This window comes from Pongo pygmaeus, chromosome 12 (genome assembly GCF_028885625.2).
Source record: "Pongo pygmaeus isolate AG05252 chromosome 12, NHGRI_mPonPyg2-v2.0_pri, whole genome shotgun sequence".
Classification (NCBI taxonomy): domain Eukaryota; kingdom Metazoa; phylum Chordata; class Mammalia; order Primates; family Hominidae; genus Pongo; species Pongo pygmaeus.
The window spans coordinates 127,141,737-127,169,181 of NC_072385.2; the positions used below are offsets into that span (position 1 = coordinate 127,141,737).

General features: G+C 39.3%; 1 protein-coding gene across 2 annotated transcripts in view; it reads right to left on the reverse strand.

The window, feature by feature from the left end:
• Window positions 1-1,924: 1,924 nt before the first annotated feature.
• The window catches only part of RSAD2 (radical S-adenosyl methionine domain containing 2), a 32,476-nt gene continuing 6,955 nt past the window's right edge, over window positions 1,925-27,445 (reverse strand). The window contains exons 1-6 of one of the 2 annotated variants that reach the window (XM_054474401.2): window positions 21,966-22,364; window positions 16,633-16,794; window positions 12,991-13,220; window positions 9,839-9,988; window positions 6,465-6,497; window positions 1,925-4,396 (exon numbers count right to left, since the gene is read on the reverse strand). In XM_054474401.2, coding sequence (XP_054330376.1) covers window positions 4,232-4,396; window positions 6,465-6,497; window positions 9,839-9,988; window positions 12,991-13,220; window positions 16,633-16,794; window positions 21,966-22,311 — 1,086 coding nt within the window. In that variant the 5' untranslated portion in view covers window positions 22,312-22,364 and the 3' untranslated portion in view covers window positions 1,925-4,231. Of the gene's footprint in view, window positions 4,397-6,464; window positions 6,498-9,838; window positions 9,989-12,990; window positions 13,221-16,632; window positions 16,795-21,965; window positions 22,365-27,445 lie in introns of those variants that run through there. The other variant, XM_063648995.1, reaches the window with a different exon arrangement.

Consider the following 27,445-nt stretch of genomic DNA (forward strand, 5'->3'; position numbering starts at 1 on the left):
AGACCAATGGAACAGAACAGAGGCCTCAGAAATAATGTCACACATCTACAACCATCTGATCTTTGACAAACCTGACAAAAATAAGCAATGGGGAAAGGATTTCCTATTTAATAAATTGTGTTGGGAAAACTGGCTAGCCATATGCAGAAAACTGAAATTGGACCCCTTCCTTACACCTTATACAAAAATTTATTCAAGATGGATTAAAGACTTAAACGTAAGACATAAAATCATAAAAACCCTAGAACAAAACCTAGGCAATACTACTCAGGACATAGGCATGGGCAAAGACTTCATGACTAAAACACCAAAAGCAATGGCAACAAAAGCCAAAATTGACAAATGGGATCTAACTAAACTAAAGAGCTTCTGCACAGCAAAAGAAACTTTCATCAGAGTGAACAAGCAACCTATGGAATGGGAGAAAATTTTTGCAATTTAGCCACCTGACAAAGGGCTAATACGCAGAATCTACAAGGAACTTAAACAAATTTACAAGAAAAAAACAAACAAAACCATCCAAAAGTGGGCAAAGGATATGAACAGACACTTCTCAGAAGAAGACATTTATGTGGTCAACAAACATATGAAAAAAAGGTCAACATCACTGGTCATTAGAGAAATCAAATCAAATCAAAACCACAATGAGAAATGCCATCTCACGCCTGTTAGAATGGCAATCATTAAAAAGTCAGGAAACGACAGATGTTGGAGAGGATGTGGAGAAACAGGAATGCTTTTATATTGTTGGTGGGATTGTAAATTAGTTCAATCATTGTGGAAGACATTGTGGTGATTCCTCGAGGATCTAGAACCAGAAATACCATTTGATCCAGCAATCCCATTACTGGGTATATACCCAAAGGATTATAAATCATTCTACTATAAACACACATGCACAGGTATGTTTATTGCAGTGCTGTTCACAAATAGCAAAGACTTGGAACCAACCCAAATGCCCATGAATGATAGACTGGATAAAAACAATGTGGCACATATACACCATGGAATACTATCCAGCCATAAAAAAGGATGAGCTCATGTCCTTTGCAGGGACATGGATGAAGCTGGAAACCATCATTCTCAGCAAACTAACACAAGAATAGAAAACCAAACAATGCATGTTCTCACTCATAAGTGGGAGTTGAACAATGAGAACACATGGACACAGGGAGGGGAACATCACACACTGGGGCCTGTTGGGGGGTGGGGGGTTAGGGGAGGGATAGCATTAGGAGAAATACCTAATATAGATGACGGGTTGATGGGTGCAGCAAACCACCATGGCACGTGTATACCTATGTAACAAACCTGCACGTTCTGCGCATGTATCCCAGAACTTAAAGTATAATACACATACACATACACACACACATATATATATGCTATAGAAATTACTTTGACATATACAATGGTTTGATACTTTCATTATTCTCCACTATTCATTGTGTAGAGTGTATATATTCATAATTGATAAATTCAAATGTGCATAGATTTAAAATTTTTATGTAGACTTATTTTCTATCTCCAGGCTCTGGTTCTAGTTAATGTAAGAAACAATATTGTCACTTCTAGACAAACATGGTCAAATAAGATTTTGGATTAAAAAAAGAAATAATTAAATGCAACATAAAATATCTTCCCTTAATACATAAGATACCTCTGTGAAATTGTTCCTTGCTTTTCCAATTAAATGTGTTTTACAAAACTAACACTCACATTTAAAATGGAAAACATAAAGCAAAACACCATATAGACTGAATTTGAATTTACTGTAATGTTAGAAGTCCTTATTTCTCCCCTTTAAGAGAAATTAACATTTGAATATTTTAAACATTAAGGCCTTGCAAATCCTCACAGTGCATTAGGTGGTGGGGGTGGGGGGGCGTGGTATGTGAATAATAGTGGATAAAACAGCTGAAAATGTATTTAACATAGCTTATAGTTTTATTTCATTTTACATTACATTCCTCTTTGGGGAAAGAAAAATACAGTTTCCCTCAGCTAGAAAAAAATTCATTCCAACTCAGAAGATTCAAACTTCAAATTCAGATTTGGTTTCAAATAACACTGATTCACTGATTGAATACCTGCTGTATATCAGACAGTGTCCTTGGGCTTTCACATATGTGACCTTTCTTAGTTGAACTCTCTTGCTTTTTTTTTTTTTTTTTTTTGAGATGGAGTCTTGCTCTGTCATCCAGGCTGGAGTGCAATGGCGCTATCTTGGCTCTGTAACCTCTGCCTTCAGGGTTCAAGCAAACCTCCGGCCTCAGCCTCTTGAGTAGCTGGAATTACAAGTGTATGCCACCATGCCTGGCTAATTTTTGTATTTTTAGTGGAGATGGGGTTTCACCATGTTGGCCAGGCTGGTTTCGAACTCCTGACCTCGTGATCCACCCACATTGGCCTCCCAAAGTGCTGGGATTACAGGCGTGAGCCACTGTGCCATGAGGATCAGCAAAGTGCACTCATGTTAAGTAAAAAATTTGTTTGATGTTTATGCTGATTATATGAAGGTCATCATAGCTTAGATACAATCAAAACCCATGGGGAACAACTTTATAATTCATTTTTCTCTTTTCTTACAAAAAAAGTAAATAGGTAAAATGGAAAATAGAAGACAACCTATCCTATCCTGGATGAGACACGCACATATTTAAATTGAATTATAGACTTAAAATTTAAGTAGGAATATTTTTTTTCTGAGAACCAAAGTCACAAAAACCAAAACTTTCAAAATCACCAAGTCTCGAAAACAGATTATGAAGCAGCATTTTTGGATGGTGCTTAATGACATCAGGCAACGTTTAAATGCCACCTAGTGAGCAACACTGAAATTGCAGCTAAATTAAAATGACCTTTTATTTGCCTGGACAACAAAAATTTTCCATGATTTTGCTTTTTTGAAATGATGATAGGAAATTATTTTTTAGGCAATAAGATACTAAGTGATATCAACAAACTGCATGGGATATTTCCACAAGGAGAGGATTTTGTTCCCTGATCTAGTTTACGTGACATTTTCCCTCATGCTTGCTTTCTCTGAGCTGACTCTTCTTAAACTGACCTAGATGGTACCTTATTTCAATTGACTCAGAGTTCATTCAAAAATATGATATGGTGACATGGCTTCACTGACATGAAATCCAGGCACTCTCTCTACTCTTGCTCACATTCTTCCTTACCCAAGTTTCCAGCGTGATTTTAGGATATCTTATGCCAACCCAGTGTACCGTCACTTCTCAGAAATGTAGGGCCAACCAGCTATTCAACTACACTCCTATTCTTTTGCTTGACAGCCTCATATGGCCAAATGATAGGCAAATAAAGCAGTGCAAGCACTGCCCCCATGTCAACTCCATCATCAAATGGAAAGCGCATCTTGGTTTTACTCAGGATCTTTGAAGAGAAAGGGAAACAACAGGTACCACACACATAGGTAGCCAGCATTCATGGAACAGCCACCGTGGGCCAGGCTGCACCACACCATCTTTCCATGTGTTATCTCTTTCTAGGGACTTCTTGAAAATTGGTAGGATTATCATATCATATGTTCTTGGAAACATCTGTTGGCTATTTCTATACTTCACAGTAAGAAGTACAAGACTGCAATGGCATAAAGGCAAAAAAAAAAAAAAAGCATTATAACCAGCAGAAATAATTGAGGCAGATACTTTGTAATGTCTCAGATGTGAAAACTGGTATCTGGATATTTAGCAAAAAATATTGACTCTGTCAAATGAACAAACCTGGAACAAGAAATAGCTTCAAAACGGAAATATAGAAATCACAGTAAACATTGTTTAAAAAAATCAAATCCAAATTAAATATTGCCTCCACAGATATCACTAGAGCTTATTTCTTACAAATGCATCATTGAGCTAAATGTCAGGTCCTGTGTATAGAGGCCTTATCTAAGCTTTTTTGGGGTCATTATTCCTGTGTGTATTCCTTCTTTTTAGCTAAATCAAACTCAAAAACAGAAGTGCTGTTTCAATAACCACAAGGTTATAAGCCAATGAAGTAAAGTTAATGGTTTTCCATTGTCTCAGGATTTGCTATCTAAGTTATTCGTGTGTTCAGTGACCACAGGTAATCAGATGTCACGTGCAGCAGAAAATCAGGTTTTCAGCCATTGGGAAATACCAACAGGATAGTATTGCAGACAATGGCAGTCACTCTAGGAGTTTTCCCACTGGTGTGTTGAAGTCTCGTTCCACTTTCCGCTCTACCAATCCAGCTTCAGATCAGCCTTACTCCATATGTATTTTCCTCCTCGCTTCAGAAACATCTTTTCATCAAATCCACTGAATTTTATAGCTTCTTCTACACCGACATCCAGGATGGACTTGGAAGGTTCCTTCCGTCCCTTTCTACAGTTCAGAAAGCGCATCTAGAAAATTCATAACAGAAACTGGTAAATTTCCATGTGATGAATCCTGTAAAACTCTATCTAGACTATTAATCCCAAATAGCTTTTGATATTCCAGTCATGTCGACAGATATTTTTTGAAACCTGTGGCTGATATTGAACCCCTTGGACCCCATCTCTCTACTCAACCAGCTCATGATCTGGTGGAAGAGGCTGGGCTGAGCACAGTAGACACCTAAGCGCACAATAAACAGAATGATATGCGCCCCGCATGGGCAGATGTAGTTCCACTGGGGGAAGGGGTAATCAGGAGAGGCTTCCTCCAAATGCTGACATCTGAATTATGTGTTGAGATTTTAAATTGGAGGGAATGGTATCATAAAAGCACAGAAGTGTGATATATCATGATGTACCGGGGAAATGGAGTTAGACGGTGTTTCTGGAATAGTAATGATGTGCATGCATCAGTGCATGCATGCATATACGTAAATATTAACAAAGGCTTGTTTTGAGAAATGGAGAGAGGATGAAAAGAAAGGTGCTGCTGAGGCAGGCAGGTGCCAGATCAAGAAGAGTCTTCCATGGCAGGTGCCAGATCAAGAAGAGTCTTCCATGACCTGCGAAGGCTCTTTGTTTTAATCTTATTCCATCCATTTTCGTTTGTTTTATTCTGTCCTATTCTACTCTGTAGGCAGAAATGATTTCTTCACACTCCTTATGACCTACACTGAATGTTTCATAGGAGCTCAAGTGATACTTGTTGAAGCACAATGTTATTCAATTGGTAAAAGCAAATTTTGGTTCAACAATGTGTTTTCCAAATATGTGGAGACCAGCGAGTTTGTTGAGGGATGCTGGTCAAAATCCCTAGACAATCATAATAATTTCCACTCCAAAAATAAATTGTTTGAATTTTCCTCTCTACCTTGGACCCAGAAACTGAATATTTCCTTATCACCTTTTCCCTTATGCTCTATTAAGAAAGGTTATATTGTTAAGAAATGAAATGGGTATAAACAATGATTGGTTAACTTGAAAATAACAAAATACCGGCTGGGCATGGGGGCCCACATCTGGAATCCCAGCATTTGGGGAGGCCCAAGTGTTAGAGACCAGCATGGACAACATGGCAAAATCCAATCTCTACAAAAAATACATAAAAATCTAGCTGGGTGTGGTAGTGCACACCTGTAGTAACAGCTACTTGCAAGGCTGAGGCAGAAGGACCACCTGAGCCCAGGAGGCTGAGGCTGCAGTGAGCCAAGATTGTGCCATTGCCCTCTAGCCTGGGTGACAGGAAACCCTACCTCAGAAAAAAAAGAAAAGAAAGAAAGAAGAGCAAACATCAAAAGTGACAGTAAGCATTTCTCCAACAAACAAATCCAATTTAAATATCGAATTCAAGGTTGTTGGAGCTCATTTCTTTAAAATATGTCTTCAAATGGAATTATTTGTCCTTTTCTAGGAAGAGTGGCAAAGGTTATAGATCTAGAAAAAAAAAGACAGAGGAAAGGGGAAAGTGATTTGTTTTTCAATTTTGAGAAGGGTAGGTTTCCCTCTTCCTTTGGAAGGCAGTGGGGGTAGGAATAATATCAGTGGTGTTTGGAGCAGAAACATAAGCCTCTCCTTATGAAAGCCAAGGTTTATCAATCAGAAGACAAGCTGGCTGTGCCTGGTTTGTCCAAGATAATGAGAAGAGTGATATGGCCTTCCTCCAAAGTAGGCTGGATGCCCTATCTCAGGAGAGCCTCCAGCCCAGGACTACATAACAGACGACTCTGTTGTGTGTGATAACGGGTTCAATGTGACATCCACGGATGCATAGCTATATGGCAGAAAATATCACATGGTGCTCAGTGCAAATCAATGCTGGGACCTGGGTTCAAGCTTATCCTGTTCCAGTGTTTAGCTCCACATTTGATCCTGTGAAGTGAGGGCTCTGGCATAACAATAATCACTGACTATCAAACTGTGAAGTGCTAATTAAGAAGGACAAATAAGTACTAGATAGTTATGCTCATGGAACTCAACTCTGCCATCGCTGCTAATTAATTAAATGTTAATTTTATAACTCATTGGAAATACTCACATATTCATCCAGAATAAGATAGGAGTCTTTCATCTGCAAAGGAGAAGTTAATACAAATTTAGTTTCAGGTGCATTTCTCAGTATGTGAGCGCAACTGCCCACCTGTAGTGTTTGCATTGTATTGTTTTGGATCTAGCATTTCTCATTTCCCTTGAGTTGCCTTTGGCATGGCCCTCGCAAGACAAGGCTCTGTTTGTGTGCATTCGGTTTTCAACAGATCACAGCAGGCCTGTATTCTCTGCTCTTTGCTGAAAAGGTCAAACATCAGAACCTTCATCCTGAAGGCTTCCCTGACAGTGAACTCCAAGGCAATTTCCCCTTCCCTTCACACTTTGGGAGAGCCCTTTTCTTCTTTACGTGATATTTCCAATGACTGTGTCCACCATGTATCTAATTGCTCCCTTTTCAATGTATAAAGCAGAACTCTCTTGAATGCTATTTTTTGCAACTAAAGGGTGGATTTACCTGAGGATTTTATTATTACCCTAACATTACTTATAAATAGTTCTGACTTCTATAGGTATAGAGAAGCTGTACCTGCACTGTTGATGGGAAGGAATCCAGGCCTTCTATACCTATCCTTGTAGATAGGAGTCTGTAAAATGTTTTCTGTAAAGGGCCAGATAGCAAATATTTTCTGCTTGGCAGGCCACACAGTCTGTCACAACTAATCAACTGTGCTTTGCAGCCCAAAAGCCACCACAGATGATACATAAGAAAAATAGCTTGGCAGAGTTCCACTGAAACTTAATTTATGGGCCCAGAAAACCAGCTTTTACATAATGTTCACAGGTCACAAATAGGATTCTTGTTTTGATGTTTTCCCTCATCAACTCTTAACTTGCATCCTGTACTACAACAGGTGGCAGGCCAGACCCATCCCTGGGGCCAGCGTTTGCCAACTCCTATGCAGGGATAGGAGCAGACCTGCTATTGAATGTCTAGTGGGGTACCAGTAGCATCAGCATCATCTGGGAACTAGTTCAAGGTGCAGAGTGGTGGGCCCACCTCAGACCCACTGAGTAGGGGTCTGCCCTTTCACAAGATCCCAGGTGATTTGATGAAGTTTGAAACAAACTGGCTAAAAGGTTCGTAGGTTTTGGGGTCACCAAAATTCAGATTTTGCCCCTGATACAAGTCAAGTAAATGAGTACCTACCACTCGGCCTCCTGGTGTATACAATGGGGATGATACAACCTGGCTCATGAAGCATTAGTGAAAATGGCAATGAGTCAAAGGGTTAACAGTCCCTCTTACAAAGGAGGTACTCAACCAGATTTTCTTTGATGTCATATTAACTAATTAAGATGGAATTTTAAAAATCAAATAAAATAGTGCATAGAGGAAAACCTCCTCTACCCCCTTTCTCTTCTTTTTGATGGTCATCCTGTCTTCCATTCTGGGATTTTCTCATTTGTGTTCACTTCAACATTACCTTTTAAACTTGAACCATTTACCTAGAGCCTCGGAAGTCTAAAGCATGAGGAATGAATGTCTGCTCTTTGAGTTCCTAGCCTTACTTAAGCATATGGGGTAGAGATTTTCCTGTATGTGTATTTTTGGATGGCAGATGGAGAAGCTGTTTTTAAAATAATAAAACTAATACTTAAGTTATAAAATTTTGAAGTTCAAAAAGTTATAAAGGTGAATAAAACTACTCATAATTCCACTACTCCAAGATAACCAAAGGAATATGCAGAGATACTTTTTTTTACACATTAGGATTAAACTTCAAATTAATTTTGCATATTGTTTTTTATCTGTACCTACTATTATATTATCAGAATTTCTCCTTCTCACTTAAAAATTTTTGGACTATGCTTGTTAGTCAGTGTAACATTTGATTCTGTGAACCTACAGATTTACTCATTCTCTGTATACTGAATGACAGGCTATCTTTATTTTTTTTGGTATTATTCTTTTTTTTTTTTTTTTTTGAGACTGAGTCTCGCTCTGTCGCCCAGGCTGGAGTGCAGTGGCGCTATCTCCGCTCACTGCAAGCTCCGCCTCCTGGGTTCACGCCATTCTCCTGCCTCAGCCTCTCGAGTAGCTGGGACTACAGGCGCCCGCAACCACGCCCGGCTAATTTTTTGTACTTTTAGTAGAGATGGGGTTTCACCGTGTTAGCAAGGATGGTCTCGATTTCCTGACCTCGTGATCCGCCTGTTTCAGCCTCCCAAAGTGCTGGGATTACAGGCGTGAGCCACCGCGCCCGGCCAGTATTATTCTTAATACTGCAGTAACATATCTTTACATAAATATTTCTCTACTTCTGTGAATATTTCTCATGTTTTAAGGTAGAATTTCTAAATTCAAATATGTGGCTATTTTAAAGGTTATAAAGTTAGCAATTCGTTTTCTAGGAAAGTTGCAATAATTTATACTCTTGCTAACAGTATGAACTTGCTTCTCTTACTGCAACTTTATGCTTCATATTTTATTTTGTATTTCTTTGAATATAGACAATATCAATTGCTCTTAAAATGTTTATTCACCATTTTTTTTCTGTAAATTATCTATTTATGCCCATTGGATGTTTTGCTTTTTTGGTGTTAATAGATTCTTATTGATTTAAATAACTTTTTATATATAATACTTTATTTTATACAATTCAGTATATCATGTTAACATACTTCACTTTTAATTTTATATGTGTGACATATTTTTAATTTTATGGATTCAATTATACTATCATAATTTTTTTAAAGTTTGTATCTTTCATTAATAAGCAGGTTCCTTATTAATGGATTTTTTTTTTCTGTAGCTTCTGAGAACACATTTTTAGATACCCAGCTTCTAGTAATACCTGAAGCTCCACAGTGTAGACATGCTTTGGCCAACCTTGTTTTATCTGTGTATGAAATTTGTGCTAATAGGATGGATCCAATTGTCATTACATTAGAAAACTAAACGGGAAACATTTCTTCTACATTCTATGCAACATAACAAAATTTTACATAGAGATTATTCAACTAAATAAAGTGATAATGTTGATATCAATAGAGTGGCATTCGTTAGTTCTTTCTATGTTTAGGGGCTATGTCATGCATGTATGACACATAAGGACATTATACTTATATGAATCATATAGCAGGAATATCTACATGAATCTATATACAATTGTATCATCTGCAAAGTACTACTCTATCCATCGTGGATACAGAAACTGAAGCTCTCTAAAGACCCTGCAGCTAGGAGGTGGCAGAGCCAATGGCAGCCCTCAGCCCTATCTGCCCTGACATGGCACTCCTCCCATTTCTCAACACCGAACCCTCTAAAATAACAATGTGTGGGGTCCTTGGCTGAGAGACTTCCCTTTTGGGAATCAATCTGAATGTGTGATGATAAAGAAAACAACTTTTGCTTTATACAACCTTCTGGTTAGATTCAGGCACCAAGCAGGACACTTCTTTGTGGCGCTCCAAGAATCTTTCAAATTCTTCATCATCAATAACAAATCTTTCTGCTTCTCTTAGAGCATCTTCTCCACAATTCTCACCCTCAATTAAGAGGCACTGGAACACCTGAAAGGCAATGGTAGTGTTTGCTTTGCAGAGAGCTTTCCATCGTGTTTTCCCCCAAACCTCACTCCCCCTTTTCAAGCTTCTTCTCTTCTGAGCAAAGAGACTTGATGAGCTAAGGAACATTCTAGAAAGATATTACTTTGGGGAAATGAAAGCTAGCCCTGAAATTTAGGAATATGGTGTCAGAAGCACAAACATTCTTAAAATATAAACTTTCAAAAACTTGTCTAGATTATGTTTGATTGAGTCATAATATTTTCAGACAACAAAATAATGGGTACTTATTGAAAAAATATAAACTATAAAAGAGCATAAAAATAAATCATGTGTAATCCCATAACCCAGAAAAACACATTTTAAAAACATTGTTTTCTCTGCTGATTTTTAATATATTCTTATGAAGGCCTCTAGCATATGTCTGTTTTTCATGTAGTACTTAAGAACAGTTTTTCAAAGTCATTAATATTCTCTTTCAACAGTCTTTTAAGTAAACAAATGTGTGTGTATGAGTGTGGACAGTGTATTATTCTATACATACTACCATCATTTGAAAATAAAAGTCAGTCCTAGAAAAGGCAAGAAGTGAAGAGACTTGCCCAAGGTGACAAAGGGTGACAGCCAACCCAACACAGAGCCAGGACAAACCCAGATCTAAAGGGTTTCCATGGAAAGGATGATTCTACACAGAATTTCACTAATATCATCGTCTGAACCACTCAGATGCCACTATAGTCAGATGAGAAGAAATTGTCAACACTTCAATGTTGCCTTTTTTGCTCACTCTTTATTTTTCCTCTTCTTTTTTGCTCCTCGGTCTTTTGATATCTGCCTCCACCGGCCCCTGGTCATAGGATAATTTTGCTATTTGCTTTCATGATGTCTTCCTTAATAGACTGTGAGCATCTTGGGAGGGGTTGTCACCCATCCCCATGCCTCATCCAGGCTCAGGGTAAGGAGAGGCCTGGCAGGGAGGGAGTGCCCTCCCATGTGGGTTTGAATCATGAACAGACTTGACTATCAAAGAAGACATACATCACAGGCATTTTTTTCCAGGGACTTTGACTCCAGAATCAGCCAGCTAGACTGGAAGGGCTTCTGCAGGAGAAAAGCAAGCCATAGGAGCTGGAAGGGGAACACTATTGAGGGCGTGGGATGGGGCATGGGGGCGTAGAAGAAGCCCTCTCCTCCCATGCTGCTGGAGCAAGCCTACAGGCCACAACAAAGCCTCCCAGTGAGTAATCGCATGCCCGGTGCTGTTGTCCCAGGGACATGGCTGGTGACACCTTCCAGCCCACAGCCTCACAGTGGAGGAGGCAGCCTCAGGAAACTAGGTTCTGAGTGCAATGTATGATTGGACTAAGAACAGGCACCTGATCCAGAAGCATCAATTTACATCAATTGGAAGCCTGCATACATCAATAATCTGGTTTTCCAAACAGGCAGAAACTAGCCTTCCACCAAAAGAGTCAGGATCTTGATGGCAAATCCACAGTGAATCAGATGAATGGAAGCCAGTGTAGGAGTCAAAATATCTGAGAGAAAGGCCATGAGATAGGAGAAAACCAAGCTGTGGGGAAAAAATACTTACACATCTGAAAAAAGGACTCCAAAAGAGAACAATGAGGAAGACAGTAACAGGAAACATGGGGAAGAGGAGAGAGGTGGGGACAGGAGAGGAGCAGGCAGGAAAGTCAATATGTCTAAGGCAGCTTAGCCCTCCAGCTGGAGCCTCCGCCTTCCTGGTGGATCGCGTCCCTGTTTTTCCTATCAGACCTCTCTCTTTAGTTTTTCTCCAGTTCCTTCTAGACCTGGGAATGTGGCTGATAATTCATGTCCTTATATATGTAACCAAAAGTTCAAGCTCAACATACCTATTAAAAATTTTTGAAAGTAGCATCTCCAGCTTCCCCTAACCCATTTCCAAATATTACAGGACAGCTTCAGGAAAATGATAGAATATCCCTTTCCCTCCTCCCTAACTCTATGTGGAATGCTGACATGGGATTTAAAAAAACAGCCAAGGCAGCTTTGAAGGAAAAGCTGTTCTTTGTGCAGGCAAAGCCCTCTAGTCTGGATGTGCCTTTCTTCTTCAGGTCTTTGCCACCTACGAAAATTCATTCCATTTTTCAGAGCATAGCCAAATGCTTCCTCCTATATGAAGCCTTCCACTTAAGCTCAGCCTGTTTTGCCATTTCACGGTATGGTAGCACACATAGCTTTCTATCATGTGACTTTTCCCACATCTTTTTGTGTGTTTGTGCTAGCACTGAGCTCTGCATCTTATCTTTCATTGCACCGGGACTGCTTGTTAGAAATACATGTTGTGCAAGCCCTCCCTGCTATGCTTGCCTTCACCACAGACCCTGTTTCAGGGCAGCAGATATGAGGCCCAAGAAGCTGCTTCTCAAACAGCCTCCTGATTTGATTCTGATGAGCAGTCAAAGGTAGAAAACTGGGATTTCAGTCATGCGTGTCTGCACAGAGTGGGAGCTGCACATGTGGAGCTGGCTTGCATGTGTGTGGACTTTAGGCTTTTAGTAGCTGGTAGTGGGGCCAGCCCTAAAGCATGAATCTGGGAATAAAGGTCCCATTTTGCTACAACTTGGGGATGACTTTGCCCCTAATGTCTTCTAGAAATTCACTGCATCAGAATTTATGAGGAACCGGTATCTGTCCATCCATAAGCCAAGAGTTTTAAAAATAAATTTAGACTTTCCATGAACATATTCTTCCAAACATTTCCAAGCACTGAGCATATTTTTTGATGTTTATCCTCACAATATTTCCAAAGGAAATCTTTTCAAGTTTTCAGAAAAAGGAAGTAAGGCAAAGAAAAGTATAGTTTTAATCTAACAGATCTGAAAGACCAAGAACCTGACTTCTGGACTGGCTTACGAAGTCCAGAGTTCTCTTGTATCAGTATTGTTTTCAGTTTAATTGAAAAAAGTCATTCCTGCATGTTTTCTTGAAGGAAAACAGCAAAAGTGACCTTGTGTACTTACTTTCCAGCGGATGGGGTTTAGTGCTTTGATCTGTTCCGTCATGTCCTCTTCCACGTTGAAACGATTAATGACAGAATTTATCTTGAAAGCAACTCTATAATCCCTACACCATGTTCTCAGCTTTTGAAGGTTTTCCACATGGTTCTTCTTTCCTTGGCCACGGCCAATAAGGACATTGACTTCCTCGTCAAAGCTGTCACAGGAGATAGCGAGAATGTCCAAATACTCACCTGAGGGAAAATGATCATCTTTAAACTTTTCTATCCAAGGACCAAGCCCCTCGGGCTATTTAGATCTCTTGTGATAAAATATATCTTGTTTAAATTTTTAAAAAGACACTTTTCCTTATACCCACAAAACTCACTGAGATATGAATTTTACTTTCTTCTTGTGTCAAACTTGAAAAACTATGTATGTAAAATAATGATGCAAATACTTAGTTGATTATTTGAAAACTCTGCACATGTATGTGTGTGAGCACTTACTGATATATTTAAATGAGGTTTTTCATTTATTCCCGCATACAAATTATGTAATTTCTGAGGCAGGTAGATATATTTGGATGCTTCTAGACTTATTTATGAACAATTATAAATTTACTTCTTTTTCTTTCCATCACACAGATAAAATTGCTCTGTTGAAGATCCCTAGTATTTTTGCTAAGTTCATCAGCTTCTTCTGGACATCTCCTTGATAGCTGGCTTATCATCTAAATATTTAGAGACATTCTATGTGATGTTAGAGACAACTGTGTTAGATGCCAAGAAAACCAAGAGAAAGGGAAGCCTGGTGTGGGAATAAAATGTAAACAGACCCCTCCTTGCAACATGGTATGTGAAGAGCTGTGATAGCATATCGTTTTGGGAGCACAGAAAGTGTTCACAATTACCTTCGCTTTGGTTTCTGTCACACTAGTTTCTACTCCACCTCTCTTATTATCCCTCCAATTTCCTCTGCTCCTTCATGCTATCCACTTATCTCTTAAGTACAGGTATTCTCAATGGTTGAGTCACTCCTTGCAGTTGATTAAGTCTGAGTTTTCCTAGTTTTGTGACTTTTTAAGAGCTGACTCTTTTTCTTAAAATTACTTTCAAATTATAGAAGCTGGAAATTCCAAAAACTCTTTAAGCAACTATCCTCTAATATTATAAAAAGAGTCATTTTAACTCCCATTTTGGCTAATTTTATTTTATCCGTATGTAACATATGCCCTCAAAACATCTAGCATAAACTGGAGCCAGAATAAGGCAACTGTCCATGATTTAAAACAACTCAAAATGTTCTAAAAATTGATCTCAAATAAATTCCTAATGGCATATCACATTGTGAAAAGGCAAGTAACTGAGCACCTGATCTCCAAACAGACCAGAAATTAAGTTCAAAACCAAAAACAGAGAGATTTATCAGTTATACGAAAGACAGACCTAGTTGATTTCCAAGTCATCTGAGGATCTGTAAGTCAATTGCTATATTCTGCCCCCTTTCCAACTTTTGCTATATGTTCATGATAACTATCCTCCTGTCCTCAGCTTTTCCTTGCCAAAGCTCTTGGGAAGAAAGATTTAATGGAGAGATCTGTTTGCTCAGTCCCTACATCTTTCCAGGAAAACCTGGAACCATAGTGGAATCTTGGCCAATTCCTGCATATATGGTGACTACAATATTCTGTATATCATTGGTGAGGTGTATAAACCTGGAGCAATGGGGCATGTTGAATCAACTTGTCAAGACTTCTCAGGATTGTTTAACAAGATCCATGATTTCCTTGGTTGCATTGTTGGGGTCCTGAGTTTCAGTTCCAATAGCTGGTTACATAGCAGCATGTGCATGAATGACTAGCCCTGTATAAAGCCTCAGACCCTAAGACTCAAATGGACCTTCTTGTGCAAAGACATTCCAAATATGACCCTATAGTTCACTGCTAGAAAGAAAGTACAACCTGTGAGGCCTGGGCTGAAGAAGGACTCAGAGCCTGTGTCTGGACTCTGATGATATATGTCTTTATCCTGCCGTTTCTGTTCTGTATCCTTTACTCTAATAAACCCTAACTGTGAGTATAGCTGGCTATTGAGTGTTGGAAGTCCTTCCAGCAAATTACCAAACTTGTAGAGGTTGTGGGGCTCTAAAACAGCTCTCTTCATCCACTCAAGCACATAGACCCATCCTTGACCCATTAAGCCAGAGGTGGAAAATCAGCAGCTTATGGGCCAGATAGGCATCTATATACATTTGTTCCTCACAATGCCTAAAAATATTTCTAATTATTTGCAAATATTTATAATTGTAGAGTTTTGATCTATGTTTAATAATTTGAGGATCATACAAATTCTCTTGCTGCACAAAAATCAATGAAAACTCCTAGCTGGCTCTCCACTCATGCACTATAGGAATAGGGCGCGATGCTTCCCGTTCTCCGCAGTCTTCATGCTTTCCTATTGTCTCCATGCTGCTGACAATGTCTTTTCTTATATGCTTCTAAATTCACTAATTTATACCACTTTCTCCCACAAGCCTGAGAGATTTGACCTGGACATGCAGTACTGTCCCTACTCTGCACACCACAAGGACATCCTGGACAGCTGATCTTGGAGGAAGGGCATTGGCTGGGTACCCACCCAGAAAACCCCGCCAGTTAGTCTCCATCACACTGCTTCCTCAGTTTCTTTTTTCTCTCTCTGAGTATGGTTCCCAAAGTTCACTTTTGAATCTCAGACCCCCTGTGTGACAAAATTTTGTAGCCTTTATACAGGGCTAGTCATTTATGCACCTCCCTTCACTACCGTTTTGGTTTTACACACTTGTAGGCCCTTCCTAATTCACCTGCACCTGATACCTTGACTCTTCTCTACCTGCTTAACCCTTATCAGATGGACCCTCCAACCCACATCCATAGCGTCCCTCCCCCACAGTCCATGTCTGCACCATCACAGATGGGGTATCAGAGATGTCTCAGCAACATCCTCAACAGATTATAAATGCAGCTTCCCTTTGAAAGACTTCAAGGCTCCAACAGCTCATACAAACAAGAACAGAGAATTGTACTGTAACAGGTTATACCTGTTTCCCAACATGACAGTCCATATAAGAAGAGCTAATGTTTACCAAGCTCTTGCTAAGTTTTAAGAACTGCTATATGGACATGACATCTGCAGAAAACTGAACTGTGAGGAATCTCAGCAGCCTTAGAATTCAGCGGTTCTTAATCCTGGCTACATGGTGGAATCCCTTGGAGCCCTCCACTTTGACCAATCCACACACCACGAGGTTCTGATAAAATTAGTCATGGATCCAGTCCAGTCCCAACAGAGATATTTTATTACAAAGCTGTCAAATGTGTTAATTTTCCTACCTAGTGTCTAAACTAAGGCCATAGATATTGTATTTGCTAAATTGCAATGTACAAGATAGTCATCTCAGTAAAAGGTCTGTTATCTAACTTACCAAACTTGTTTACTGAGAGCCCTAAGGAACTAAAATTGCCATAACGCCGTGCACAGCTTGAAAAGCAATTAGAGTAAGCAAGATTAGTTTTTCCTCCTTTCCAGTTCCTCAGCAGGTCTGGCTGAAGGCCCAGGATGGAAGGAAATACAAGAACCAACAATAACAATAGCAATAGGGAGAGTTCCATCCCATGGAGCGCACCATAATTCTGGAACCACCTCTCCCGGATCAGGCTTCCATTGCTCACGATGCTCACGCTGGGCAGCCGCAACTCTACTTTGCAGAACTTCACCAACTTGCCCAGGTATTCTCCCCGGTCTTGAAGAAATGGCTCTCCACCTGAAAAGTTGATCTTCTCCATACCTGTGCAAGGTGATAAATGAATTTTACCATTTCACAAATATACATTATTATTTTAATAGCAAAAGTAGTATTTTCTCAATGTAAAAAAAAGAAATAAAACTTTATCATTAATTTCCCCTCCCCCAACCCTAGTTCCCAACACCAATCCCACCCAATGGGAATAGCATGTGTTTAATTCGGGGTCTAAACAGGGATGCAGGGAACTGGTTACACAGATGAATAGAATTGCTCAGACACCAAAGGGTACAATGAGGCAGCACCAGGATTTGCAAAGCAGAAAGCCACATCCCTGCCATGTGGCGTGACTGTCCACGGGCCAGCTGCCAGCCTGGGAATGACACTCCTCCTCACTCTGCGTTTCCCATCCCCACTCCTTGTCCTGGATTCTGCATTGCCCTCTCTCTTGGGCTACTCCCTTATTTTGGAGAATCCCTTTACAAGCTTCCCGAAAAAAAATGTAAAGCAGGAATTAAAGTGATACTTGTATGCCTCAAAATGCATTGGTGATCAATTGTTTGCCCAGGTATCACATTCTAGGTGAAGTCATTTTCACTCAGTTTTAAATGCTGTTGTTCAGAGGCCTGATAACACCCTCATTTGTACTTCTTTGTAAGTGCATGGCTTTTTCCCTCTCCAGAAGCTTTCTTCCTAATGTTTTGAAATTTCAAGACAGGGTGTCCTAGGAATCTCTCTCTATTCACCGTCTGGTCACCTGGAAGGCCTCAATCTCAAATCATAGCTCTTTATGTTATAAAGAAAAATCTTCTTATATTATTTGCTTGTTCGCACCTTGTCTCAATTTTTACTTTTTCAGCTTTCTGGAACTTCTATTACTGGAATATTGGAATTTTTAAATTTAACCACTATTTTCTTATCATCTTCCTTCCTATGTCTATCCTGATTTTTTGGTCTCATTTTGGTAAGACTTTACCTTTTCGTCTTTCTATTAAGATTTTAATTTTAGAAATGCCATTTTTCGTTCCCCAGATGCTTCCGTATTCTGACTATTCCTTTCCAGGCATTCTATTCTTGTTTCATATATGCAATTCTTTCTCTTATCTCTCTGCAATTACTAGTTATAGATTTTTTTGGAAGTTTTCTTCTTCCTACATCCTCTCTGTGTATTTGTTTTGGTGTCTGCCTCTTCTTTTGATGTTTTTATTTGTTCATTCAAATTTCAGTGTGGCACAAAATAGCAGAATGGAATTTCTGTGATGAAGGGAGGGGCTGGTCCAAAGGAGGGTTTCACTACAGAGAGACAGAGAGGGAAACTGGTTTATTCATAGGAAAACCTCCAATTGCTAATATCTTTGGTCTTTACTCTGGGGTCATTTTGTTTTCTCAGAGAAGAAAACATGTCTCTTGCATGTGTTACACACCTGCCTGCTTGAATTCTAGGAGGATGGGGTCTATGTGTTACACACCTGCCTGCTTGCATTCTAGGAGGATGGGGTCTATGTGTTACACACCCGCCTGCTTGCATTCTAGGAGGATGGGGTCTATGCGTCACACACCCGCCTGCCTGCATTTTAGGAGGATGGGGTCTATGCGTTACACATCTGCCTGCCTGCGTTCTAGGAGGATGGACCTTTGCGTCATACATCTGCCAGTCTGCATTCTAGAAGGATGGGCCTGTGCATCATACACCTGCCTGCCTGCATTATAGTAGAATGAACCTGTGCAAACCTCTTTCTTGTCTCTCTTAATCTGTATCTGGCCTCACCATACATCACCCAAGGTAATATGGTTAAAGCTTTCAACCCTTAAATAACCTATGGGGAAGGAATTATTATCTGGTTTTTAGTGCAAGAATTGAAGGCAAGAAAGGTTAAACAATTTGCTGAAGATCATAAGGCTAGAGAAAAGTAGAGCTAGGGTACATGCCTAGATTCCAAAGCCTAGAGTCTTTATAAGTAGAGAAGCCTCCAGGCTGGTGTGCCTGGAACAGTTTTGGTTTATGGTAGACGAAACAATATCTGTGAGTGAGTTTTAGTGCCCCCTTTCACTCTCAGATGTCTCTATGATTGGACAGTGAGGCATTATATCACCTCACCTCCCTATTTATAATCCATCATGCTGGGAGGCAGTTTGAGTGACACTCATTATAACCCGAAAAAACAAGACAAAACATAATTACCTAAGAAGTGTGGTGATGTAGCGGCAGATAAACTGGAGAAAGTAAGACAGGGTCCTGGCCAGTGGCACAGAACTGCTAACAATTTTGAGGAGTATATTTAGAAGGGATGGAAGAATAACAAAAGGGAAGGAATAGAATTTAGAGGCATAATTAAGATCTTAGACAAGGAGTAATTTATTTACAATAGTGTTAACATACAGGAGTGATCGTATTACAGCCCAGATCTGATGCTCATTATTTTTAACTCTATTCAGTCTTTCTGAATAGAATTTCAAAACAGTCTAAAAGCCAGGAAAGTAAATAATATATTTTAGAAGCATCTTTAGCCAGAATAGTAAATTTTAATTTTAAATATAATATATAAAAATATATATTAAAATTTAAATTTCAATGTGAATTTAAACCTTTAATTACCACTGACAGAGCAGGAACACCATCATCTCAGACAAACACCACCACTTTAAGTTCCAGCTCCCTTTCTAGCCTCATTCATTTCAACGAAATCACTTCTCTTCTAACTACAAGCAGCCAGAAAGAGCAGACAGTGAAACACAGACAAGACAGCTTGAGCACAGAGGGAGGTTGAGGGGAAGTCTCTTAGGTAACTGCCAAACTTCACTCTCATACAATGGGTCCCAGTGAAACAATGGGCCTTAATAAGCACATTAGTTTCTCTTCAGTGTTCTAAGATAGGGAAGCTAAAAGCAGATTCAGGGTGGGTATGCCTGCAGCTGAAGGAAGATAGGGAACAGACACACAACTCTCCCTCCCAGATAAGCACAACAAAGAGAAACAGAAGCAGTCCAAGTCTCTAATAAACTCTCCCACCCTAAATCCTTAAAACTCTTAGTCTGTAAGAGAGTGGGCTCTGACTTAACTCAGCCAGAAGCCCCTCTCAGGTTTGTTTTCTCTAAAATAAACCTGTCCTTGACTGTGGAGCCACCTTTTGTGTTTCTTTCCTCTTTCTTTAATTCTTACAACCAAAAAAATAGTTTTCCTCCATTATCTAGAAATCTCTCTTACAGGAAAATACAACCTGAACTATCCTGTAAGCATTTCAATTAACTTTGGTTTTACTTACTTAAACCGAGAGGTTATTATATAAAAGTATTAATTATAACTATTAATAATAATTTATCTTTTATGACAAAAATACATGAACATTCACCTGTTTGTGCCTTGTACCAACTTTTGAGATTGGTTTATCAGTTATCATTATTATCTAAAGATAATTTTAAAGATCATGGAACTGATACTCAGAAAAGCTAAATGTCTTGACAAATCCAGTAAATGTTAGAGCAGAAACTCAAACCCTGGCTTTCTGAATGAAAGTAGTAATTTCACTCGACATATCTCCTTATTCACTCACTCATGCATTCATTCATTTATCTAAAACATTTCTTAAGCCTCTATTACATTCTAGACATTCTGTCAGGCATGAAGACACACAGGAGGGTAAAATTCAACCTTGGAATGCAATTTCTTTGAGGAACTAGACATTCAAAAAAAACTGAACAAAATAGTACATTTTAAAAGCTGCAAGACATATTTGTAGCAAGTGCTATAAGCTCATAAGTGAAAAGTAAAGGGCATAATTATGGCTGCAGAGGATCAAGGAGAATTCAAAGGAACTTTGAAAGTTCGCCAACAAGATTTGAGGACAGACATTCTAGGAAGAGACAACAATATGACCATCATTTTAACGATTTTGATGTTTGGAGAAAATGAGTGTGACGGGCTGTGTCTACAGCAGAGGGGACCCAAGCCATCAGGGTAGCAGAGGCTGAGAGCAACATTGAGCTTGCCAGGGACCTTGACAACAATACTCATAAGAAGGAGAGTTAGGAGTTAAATCACCAAAAGTACATTTTAAAATAAGATCAGGAGTTTTCAATGGGGCAAGCAGAGACAGTGAGTTGAATTACAGTAATCCTGGTGAGAAATGATAGGAATTTGAGTTAAGCCACACTGGGAATGGGAAGTCAGGTTCTCATTTGAGCAATCAGCTTTGGGTAACTAAGCCAACGTAACGTGGAGCAAAGAAGTCAGATCCAATATAGGACACACTGTATGATTTCATTTATATAAAGTACAGGATCAGGCAAAATGAATCTGTGTGTTAGAAGTCCAGCAAGTGCTTACCAGGGTAGTGGCTGGAATGCAGCATGCACTTCTGGAGCTGGTGATGCTTTCTCCCTGAATCTGCAGGCTATTTACCTGGCTGTGATTGCTTTGTGAAATTCATCAGGGTGCACATCCAGAATATGTATAATCTGGTGCATGTATGCTATGCTTTCGTTAAAAAGTTAAACAAGGAAGGAAAGAAGCTAGAGATGTTGCTGAAGTTACTAGTTGAGAAGGTACTCTAGGAAAGACAGGAAGACAAGGACGGAAGAAAGAACACATCTGGAGTGGAAGATGTTGCATTCGAAGGTCACGTGCTGAGTTCTCTCCAAGATGCTGCCAGGCACTAACGTGGTGATGCTCAGTAAGCATTCTTGAGAGCTAAGTCCTTGACTTATTTGTTAAAAAAATTTTAAGGTTTCCTATTAAAATAATATACATAAACTCAAATATAAGATTCAACTACTGCCATTTTTATGTCAAAGTTTTTGTTTTTGTTACCAACTTTCCTAATTATTAATAACTGTTTCTGGAAAACTCAAATTCGTTAGTGTTGTGGGCAAACTCACAAAGTAGTACAAACTTCCCAAACCACCTCTTTCCAAACACTGAGTGTAACAAGGACCTGCCCTTTGCATAGACCCCTTCTTGCTTCCAAGTGGCAGGAGGGACAGGTTTGCTCCACAAGTCCCGTTCCAGCCCAATTCTGTGATTTAGGAAGGACTAGGTGCCTACTCCAAAGTTCACTGAATTATTTTCTCACAGGACAACCTGCTCACTGTGCAATGGTAAATGGTGACCTCAAGTTTTGGAGAAGCTCCCAGCTTGTGTGTGCCCCCAGCCCCTTCTCGCCTTACCACACTGCCCAATGGTTGAGAATCCTGATTTCTGTCTGGGACCATGGACTCACCAGCTTCCTTAAGCAAAAGCAATCCTCTCTTTGCTTCCTCAAGGGGCAGCACAAAGGATGTTTTGGCTGTGTGGAAACAGAAGCCGCATTTGTAGTTGCACTGGCGAGTGAAGTGATAGTTGACGCTGGTTGGGGTGGCGGGCAGAGGAGGGTCCTCTTCCTCCTCTTTGGTCTCATCTGGCTCTCTCAGGACCAGCTGCTGCTTTGTCCTCTTGGTAGCTAGCAGCCAGAAGGTTGCCCTCAGCCAGCAGAACAGTGGGACCAGACTCCTCCACAGAGAGCTCAGAGGTTGCCTGAACACACTCAGGAGCTTCTCAGCAAAAGCAGCAGGTGTGAGCACCCACATTGTGGCAGATGCCTGGAGCAGAGCAGTCCCTGTATGCTGGGGACTCTCTTTATATAGGGATGGAAATCAGCAGTCTCTAAGCAACCTGTCATTGGGGAGCAGGACACACCTTCTTTGACTAACACTCAGCTGAGTTAGAGTTTCGATTTTTCCACATATGAAACTGAAAGTTGAAACAGTGCCAAGACTGAAGACTAGAGATTGGGGCGAGCATTCCTGGTTTCTCTATCACGGCTGCCTCAGTCCGCTTGTATTATAACAGTCTCTCTAGCTTGATGTAGTTACAGATGAGGATAGCAGTCTCTATCAATATCTAGCTCTCTGTCTGATAGAGATAGACACAGGTGCATTAATCAGCACGCTTTGTACTTGTTGCATTGCTTTCTCTTGACATAGCCAAGTAACAGTTTTTGCTCCATCATAGTGGAGGGGTTTCTTTTTAAAGCCAAATAATAAACAGACGGATTGACTGGTGGAGGATGAGTACAGGATCATTCACCTCAAGACCCCTTTCAGATCACAGTAAAAAGGCATGGAACAAAATTGAATTTAGGTCTTATTCCATTAGCTATTCAGCCTAATTTATGCAAGGTGACAGTGTTAAAATTTAGATATTTACGTCTTCCTGTATTTTGATATTATTTTTTATAGATGTTTTTAGTTAGAGAAAATCCAATGCTTTTCTAAGATGTTTCCTAATTGGTGAGAATTACTGCAACTCATAATTTATTTATCTTTACAGTTTTCTTAGAAAGCCTTGTTGACCTTTTTTACTGAAATCTTCCTTTTAGCCCTCTTTGATCAGAACTGTGTGTATGTGTGTGGTCTTGTGCTTTCGTGACACCTGTAGGAAGCTGGAAGAGTCCTAGTAGCTGAACTTCCAGAGCCACAAATCATGTAGCTGGGTGACTCTGAGTAAGCGACTTTATTTCTCTGGATTTCCATTTCTTCATCAGCAAAGCCATGTATCTCATGCGATTTTTGTGGAGAGTAAAACTGCTAATTTTTGTGAAGAATTCAGAATAGTGCCTGGCAAACTTTTAAGTGTTCAGTTAGGGTTAGCTCCTGTTATTCTGATACTGTCATATTCTGAATAAAAACAGAAATGACTTATTTTACTTAAAAAAAGCATTAAACATGTTTAACTTAAGATTTAACATCTGCAAAATTGTACGCTTAATGATTACCAAATATTCAACAGTAGATATATCTCAGGTCCTTGAAATCTCAGCCCAAAGTTTCTTAAACTCTCATGCCATGGTCTTGCACAATTGAAAACCACTTTTGGCTAGATCTCACTTCTTCATAAACGTGATCATGAGAGGCATACAAGTACCTGTTAAATTTGAATCAAATTCTTTTGGGTTAACTTGGTTCCCCTTTCTGGCTGGAGCAACCTTTGAAGTCTCAAAGGTTAGGTCAGCACAATCCTAGTGGGGGTCTCTTGCAGGCATCTGTTAAAATAGGCTAGGAAAATCTTAAAGAGGTGCCAAATGCTTAGCCCAAACATGAGGAGGATCAAGACTTGTAGGGTGGCATGTAGAAGGAACCCTACTGCAGGGGAAGCCAGCTGGAAATATCTGGAGATCAGAAACGTAACCTAGAAAGTCCAGCCAGCAAGCTTTTTGAAGGTGTTTTTCAGAGATTTGGCTAGCCTTAAGATCTTAGATGTTTCAAATTCAACCTGCCTGGAAGTATTTGCCCTGCAGAAAGTGGCAGCAACAGCACAAACATCACTGTGTGCAGGGAGGAGATAGTCTAAAGCAATGTGTTTGTCTAGGACCACATGAGCAAGGGAGTCTATGGACCTCTGTGGAACCCTGATGGCCTGGGTGGTAGAGCAGGAAATCCTGTGAACAGTTCAGGAAGGGTTTCTGATCATTTATGAATTCCAAGCAGAATCTAGTTTAAATTGGGACCCGAAAAACCTTCCTAATCTAGCTCCTTCTAGGGTTAACCCTTCTAGATGAATTATATCCTTGAGAGTATCCACAACTATTATCTTCATAATCTGAGGGATTATCATGAGTGTTGGATTATAGCTGTTAGAGAACAGGGTAGGTAGTGTTGGGGATAAGTGAATAGATGGGAATTTGGGTAAAAGCTATTTCCGTAGCCAAATCTCCAGGTGAGGATAACTCAAGCATTATTTCTCCTTTCTTGGAGAATAAAATATGGGCCTGGAATGTTTCTAAGAAGTCCCTGCCTAGGAAGTGTGTGGAAGCCCAAAGGAAAAACAACTGCCCATGATGGGTACTAGTTGGAAAACAATACGTGAAGATTAGGAACCATCATAGGTTGGTTGGCTACTCCAATCATCTGGATGAATTCAGCACTCCGGGGAGGGTCCATGGAAAGCATGCTGGGGTTAAGAATGGACAGAGTAGCCCCAGTGTTGACCAGAGCTCTGATGAGTTTTCTCCAATCTTAATACCTAATTTCCCTAGTTGAATAATTCGAGTAGGGGAAATGTCCCGAGAGGCTCTATAGTTTTGCTTGAGGGAAGAGGGCTGGTAAACTTTATCAGGATTTAACTGTATCCAGATATTGTAGGAAATTAGGAGAACTCAGGATCCAGTCCAGTCTACAGGTAGAAAACCAGAACTTGAAAACAGTGCACAGGGCTTTAACCTAATAGTAGGTGCATGTTAGTTTTTCTTAAGAACATGACTTTTTCTCTCCACATTAATCATACAGGAACTTTCAGGTTTTAGAACCTCTAGAGGCTAGGAAGCCAAATCAAGGCAGGCTTTAGATTTTACTTAGGGTCTTAAGGTTCTTGGGCCTACCAGGAAGTGACAAGTTTTATGTATTCATTGTAAGGCTAGGAACTCTTGAAGTCAGGCATGTTATGACCCTTCTTAAATATGACTTTTCAATCAAAGCCTAGTAATATAATCAGTATTTCCAATAGTATCCTGCTTATAAAGGGAGAGCAGATTTTTACTGAACTTACAGAAATAAAATAAGAATGCTCACAAATAGTGTCTGAATTTTGGAGGACTCAAGTAGGGAGAAAGGCAAATGCTTCCACTTTTGTTCATAAAAGTATACTTCACCAAATTATTGCAAACTATAGCTAATGAAAGAAAAATTCCTTGAATCTGAAAAGAATATTTAAGTGTAGAATCAACATTTTAAATAAAAGTCATAAAATTATCCTTATCAATTACTTACTTTCAGTTAATTAATTTTGCTTTCCTTAATTAGTAATTTTGGGCTATAGCTGATTGCAAATGCTTCTAGAGAAGAATTTAAAACAATAATTGTGGATGAGAAAAATCCAGAACAGCTATGATCAAAACTCTGATGAGAGTTTACAAGGAAATTGTAAGAAATAATGTAGAAATAATTGCAAGAAAATTTAAAAGAAAATTTAGGTATTTTTCTGGCATACAATCATTAAAGAAAATAATCATACTCAAGACTGATAACACATATTGTGATATATTAGTCAATTCTTGCACTGCTGTAAAGAAATACCCAAGATTGGGTCATTTATAAGGAAAATAGGTTGAATTGGCTCATTCTTATGCAGGCTGTACAGGAAGCATCATGCTGGCATCTGCTTGGCTTCTGGGGAGGCCTCAGGAAACTTACAATCATGACGGAAGGAAAAGGGGGAGAAGATGTCTCACATGTCCAGGGCTGGAGCAAGAGAGAAAGATGCTGGGGCAGGGGGAGGTGCTACACACTTTTAAACAATTAGATCTCACAAGAACTCACAATCCTGAGAACAGTACCAAGTTGATGGTACTAAGCCATTCATGAGGACCTGCTCCCGTGATCCAATCACTTCCCACCAGGTTGCACCTCCAACATTGAGGTTTACAATTTCAACATGAGATTTGGTTGGGGACACAAATCTAAACCATATCATATAACATCTCGTAATTTTAAGATCTCATGCAATTTGGAACACATATTAGTAACATATTTATATAAATATAACTTAAAGGGAGTTAAACATCATTTCTTATTTGATATGCTTCCCATATGATTTGCCAAATAAGCCTAATCCTTTAGTATCTCTACAAGATCAAAAAGGCTTAATTTAGGGTTTTGATATTGAGGAAACCTGCCAAAGATGTCAAAAGGTTAGAAATACTTGATTAACCAGAATCATATGTCACTGCTAAATAAACAAAGTGATAATCAGAAGACTTCAAAAAGAATACAGATTTACACGGATGTGAAAACCCTAAACTTTTTAAAGTTCAGTTTCCCTAAGTAATCAAAAGCCTAATAAAAACAACATGAAGCAAAGGAATTATCTCAGCAAAACACAGACTCTTAGTTTACTAGGCCAGTTACCTAATAGTTAAAGGGGAAACAAACCTCCTTTAGTATGATTGCTTCTCCTTATGGAAAGCCCATTCGCATAACCTGAAAGTTAAACCTGATGCGAAGGGTATTTGAATTTAATCAGGCACAGAAAGAATGTATCCAGAATTCCAAGCATATGCTATTATAGAGAAATGTAAACAAGAAAACTAGTACGTTGAACATGGAAATCCTTGGTTCTTAGGAACAGCATAGGAAGCTTCCTGGTTACAGAGAACAATTCAGACACATTAAGAAAAGCCAAGAGTGTAAAATCAAGTTATAATGAAGGAAAACTTTGGTTTTCTAGATCTTCAAAATAAACATTTTAGCATCAGGCCATGACAGCAGTGTTAGAACCAGAGAAAAAGTTACAGGAGATGACAAAAAGGTTGAAGGAGATGGTTATCATTGTGGCCACGCAAAAAGAATTTACCTTTTCAAGGACCAAGAGAAAGAGAGCTGCATTTACAACCTGAAAACAGGAAAATTATATAGATCTCAGGAGGAAATGTGCCAGAAACAGAAACTGTTTGTAGTTTAGAGGATTACTATTAAGGGAACAGATTTGCAAATTAAAAATTAAAACCTCTTGCAATTTTACTAAGAGCAAATCAGTATTTTAAGAAAACCTTGTTTTAATACAGGAGATCAAATTTTAAAGTTATGTATCAGTGTATTTTTAACATCAAAGTTTAATCCTGAGAAAGACGCATATACGATTTCTTTTCAATTGTAGCCAACCTGATTGCACAGAAAATTGCTTTTATAAACTCTCTTTTCACGCAGCTTATGATTTACTTAGACCTTT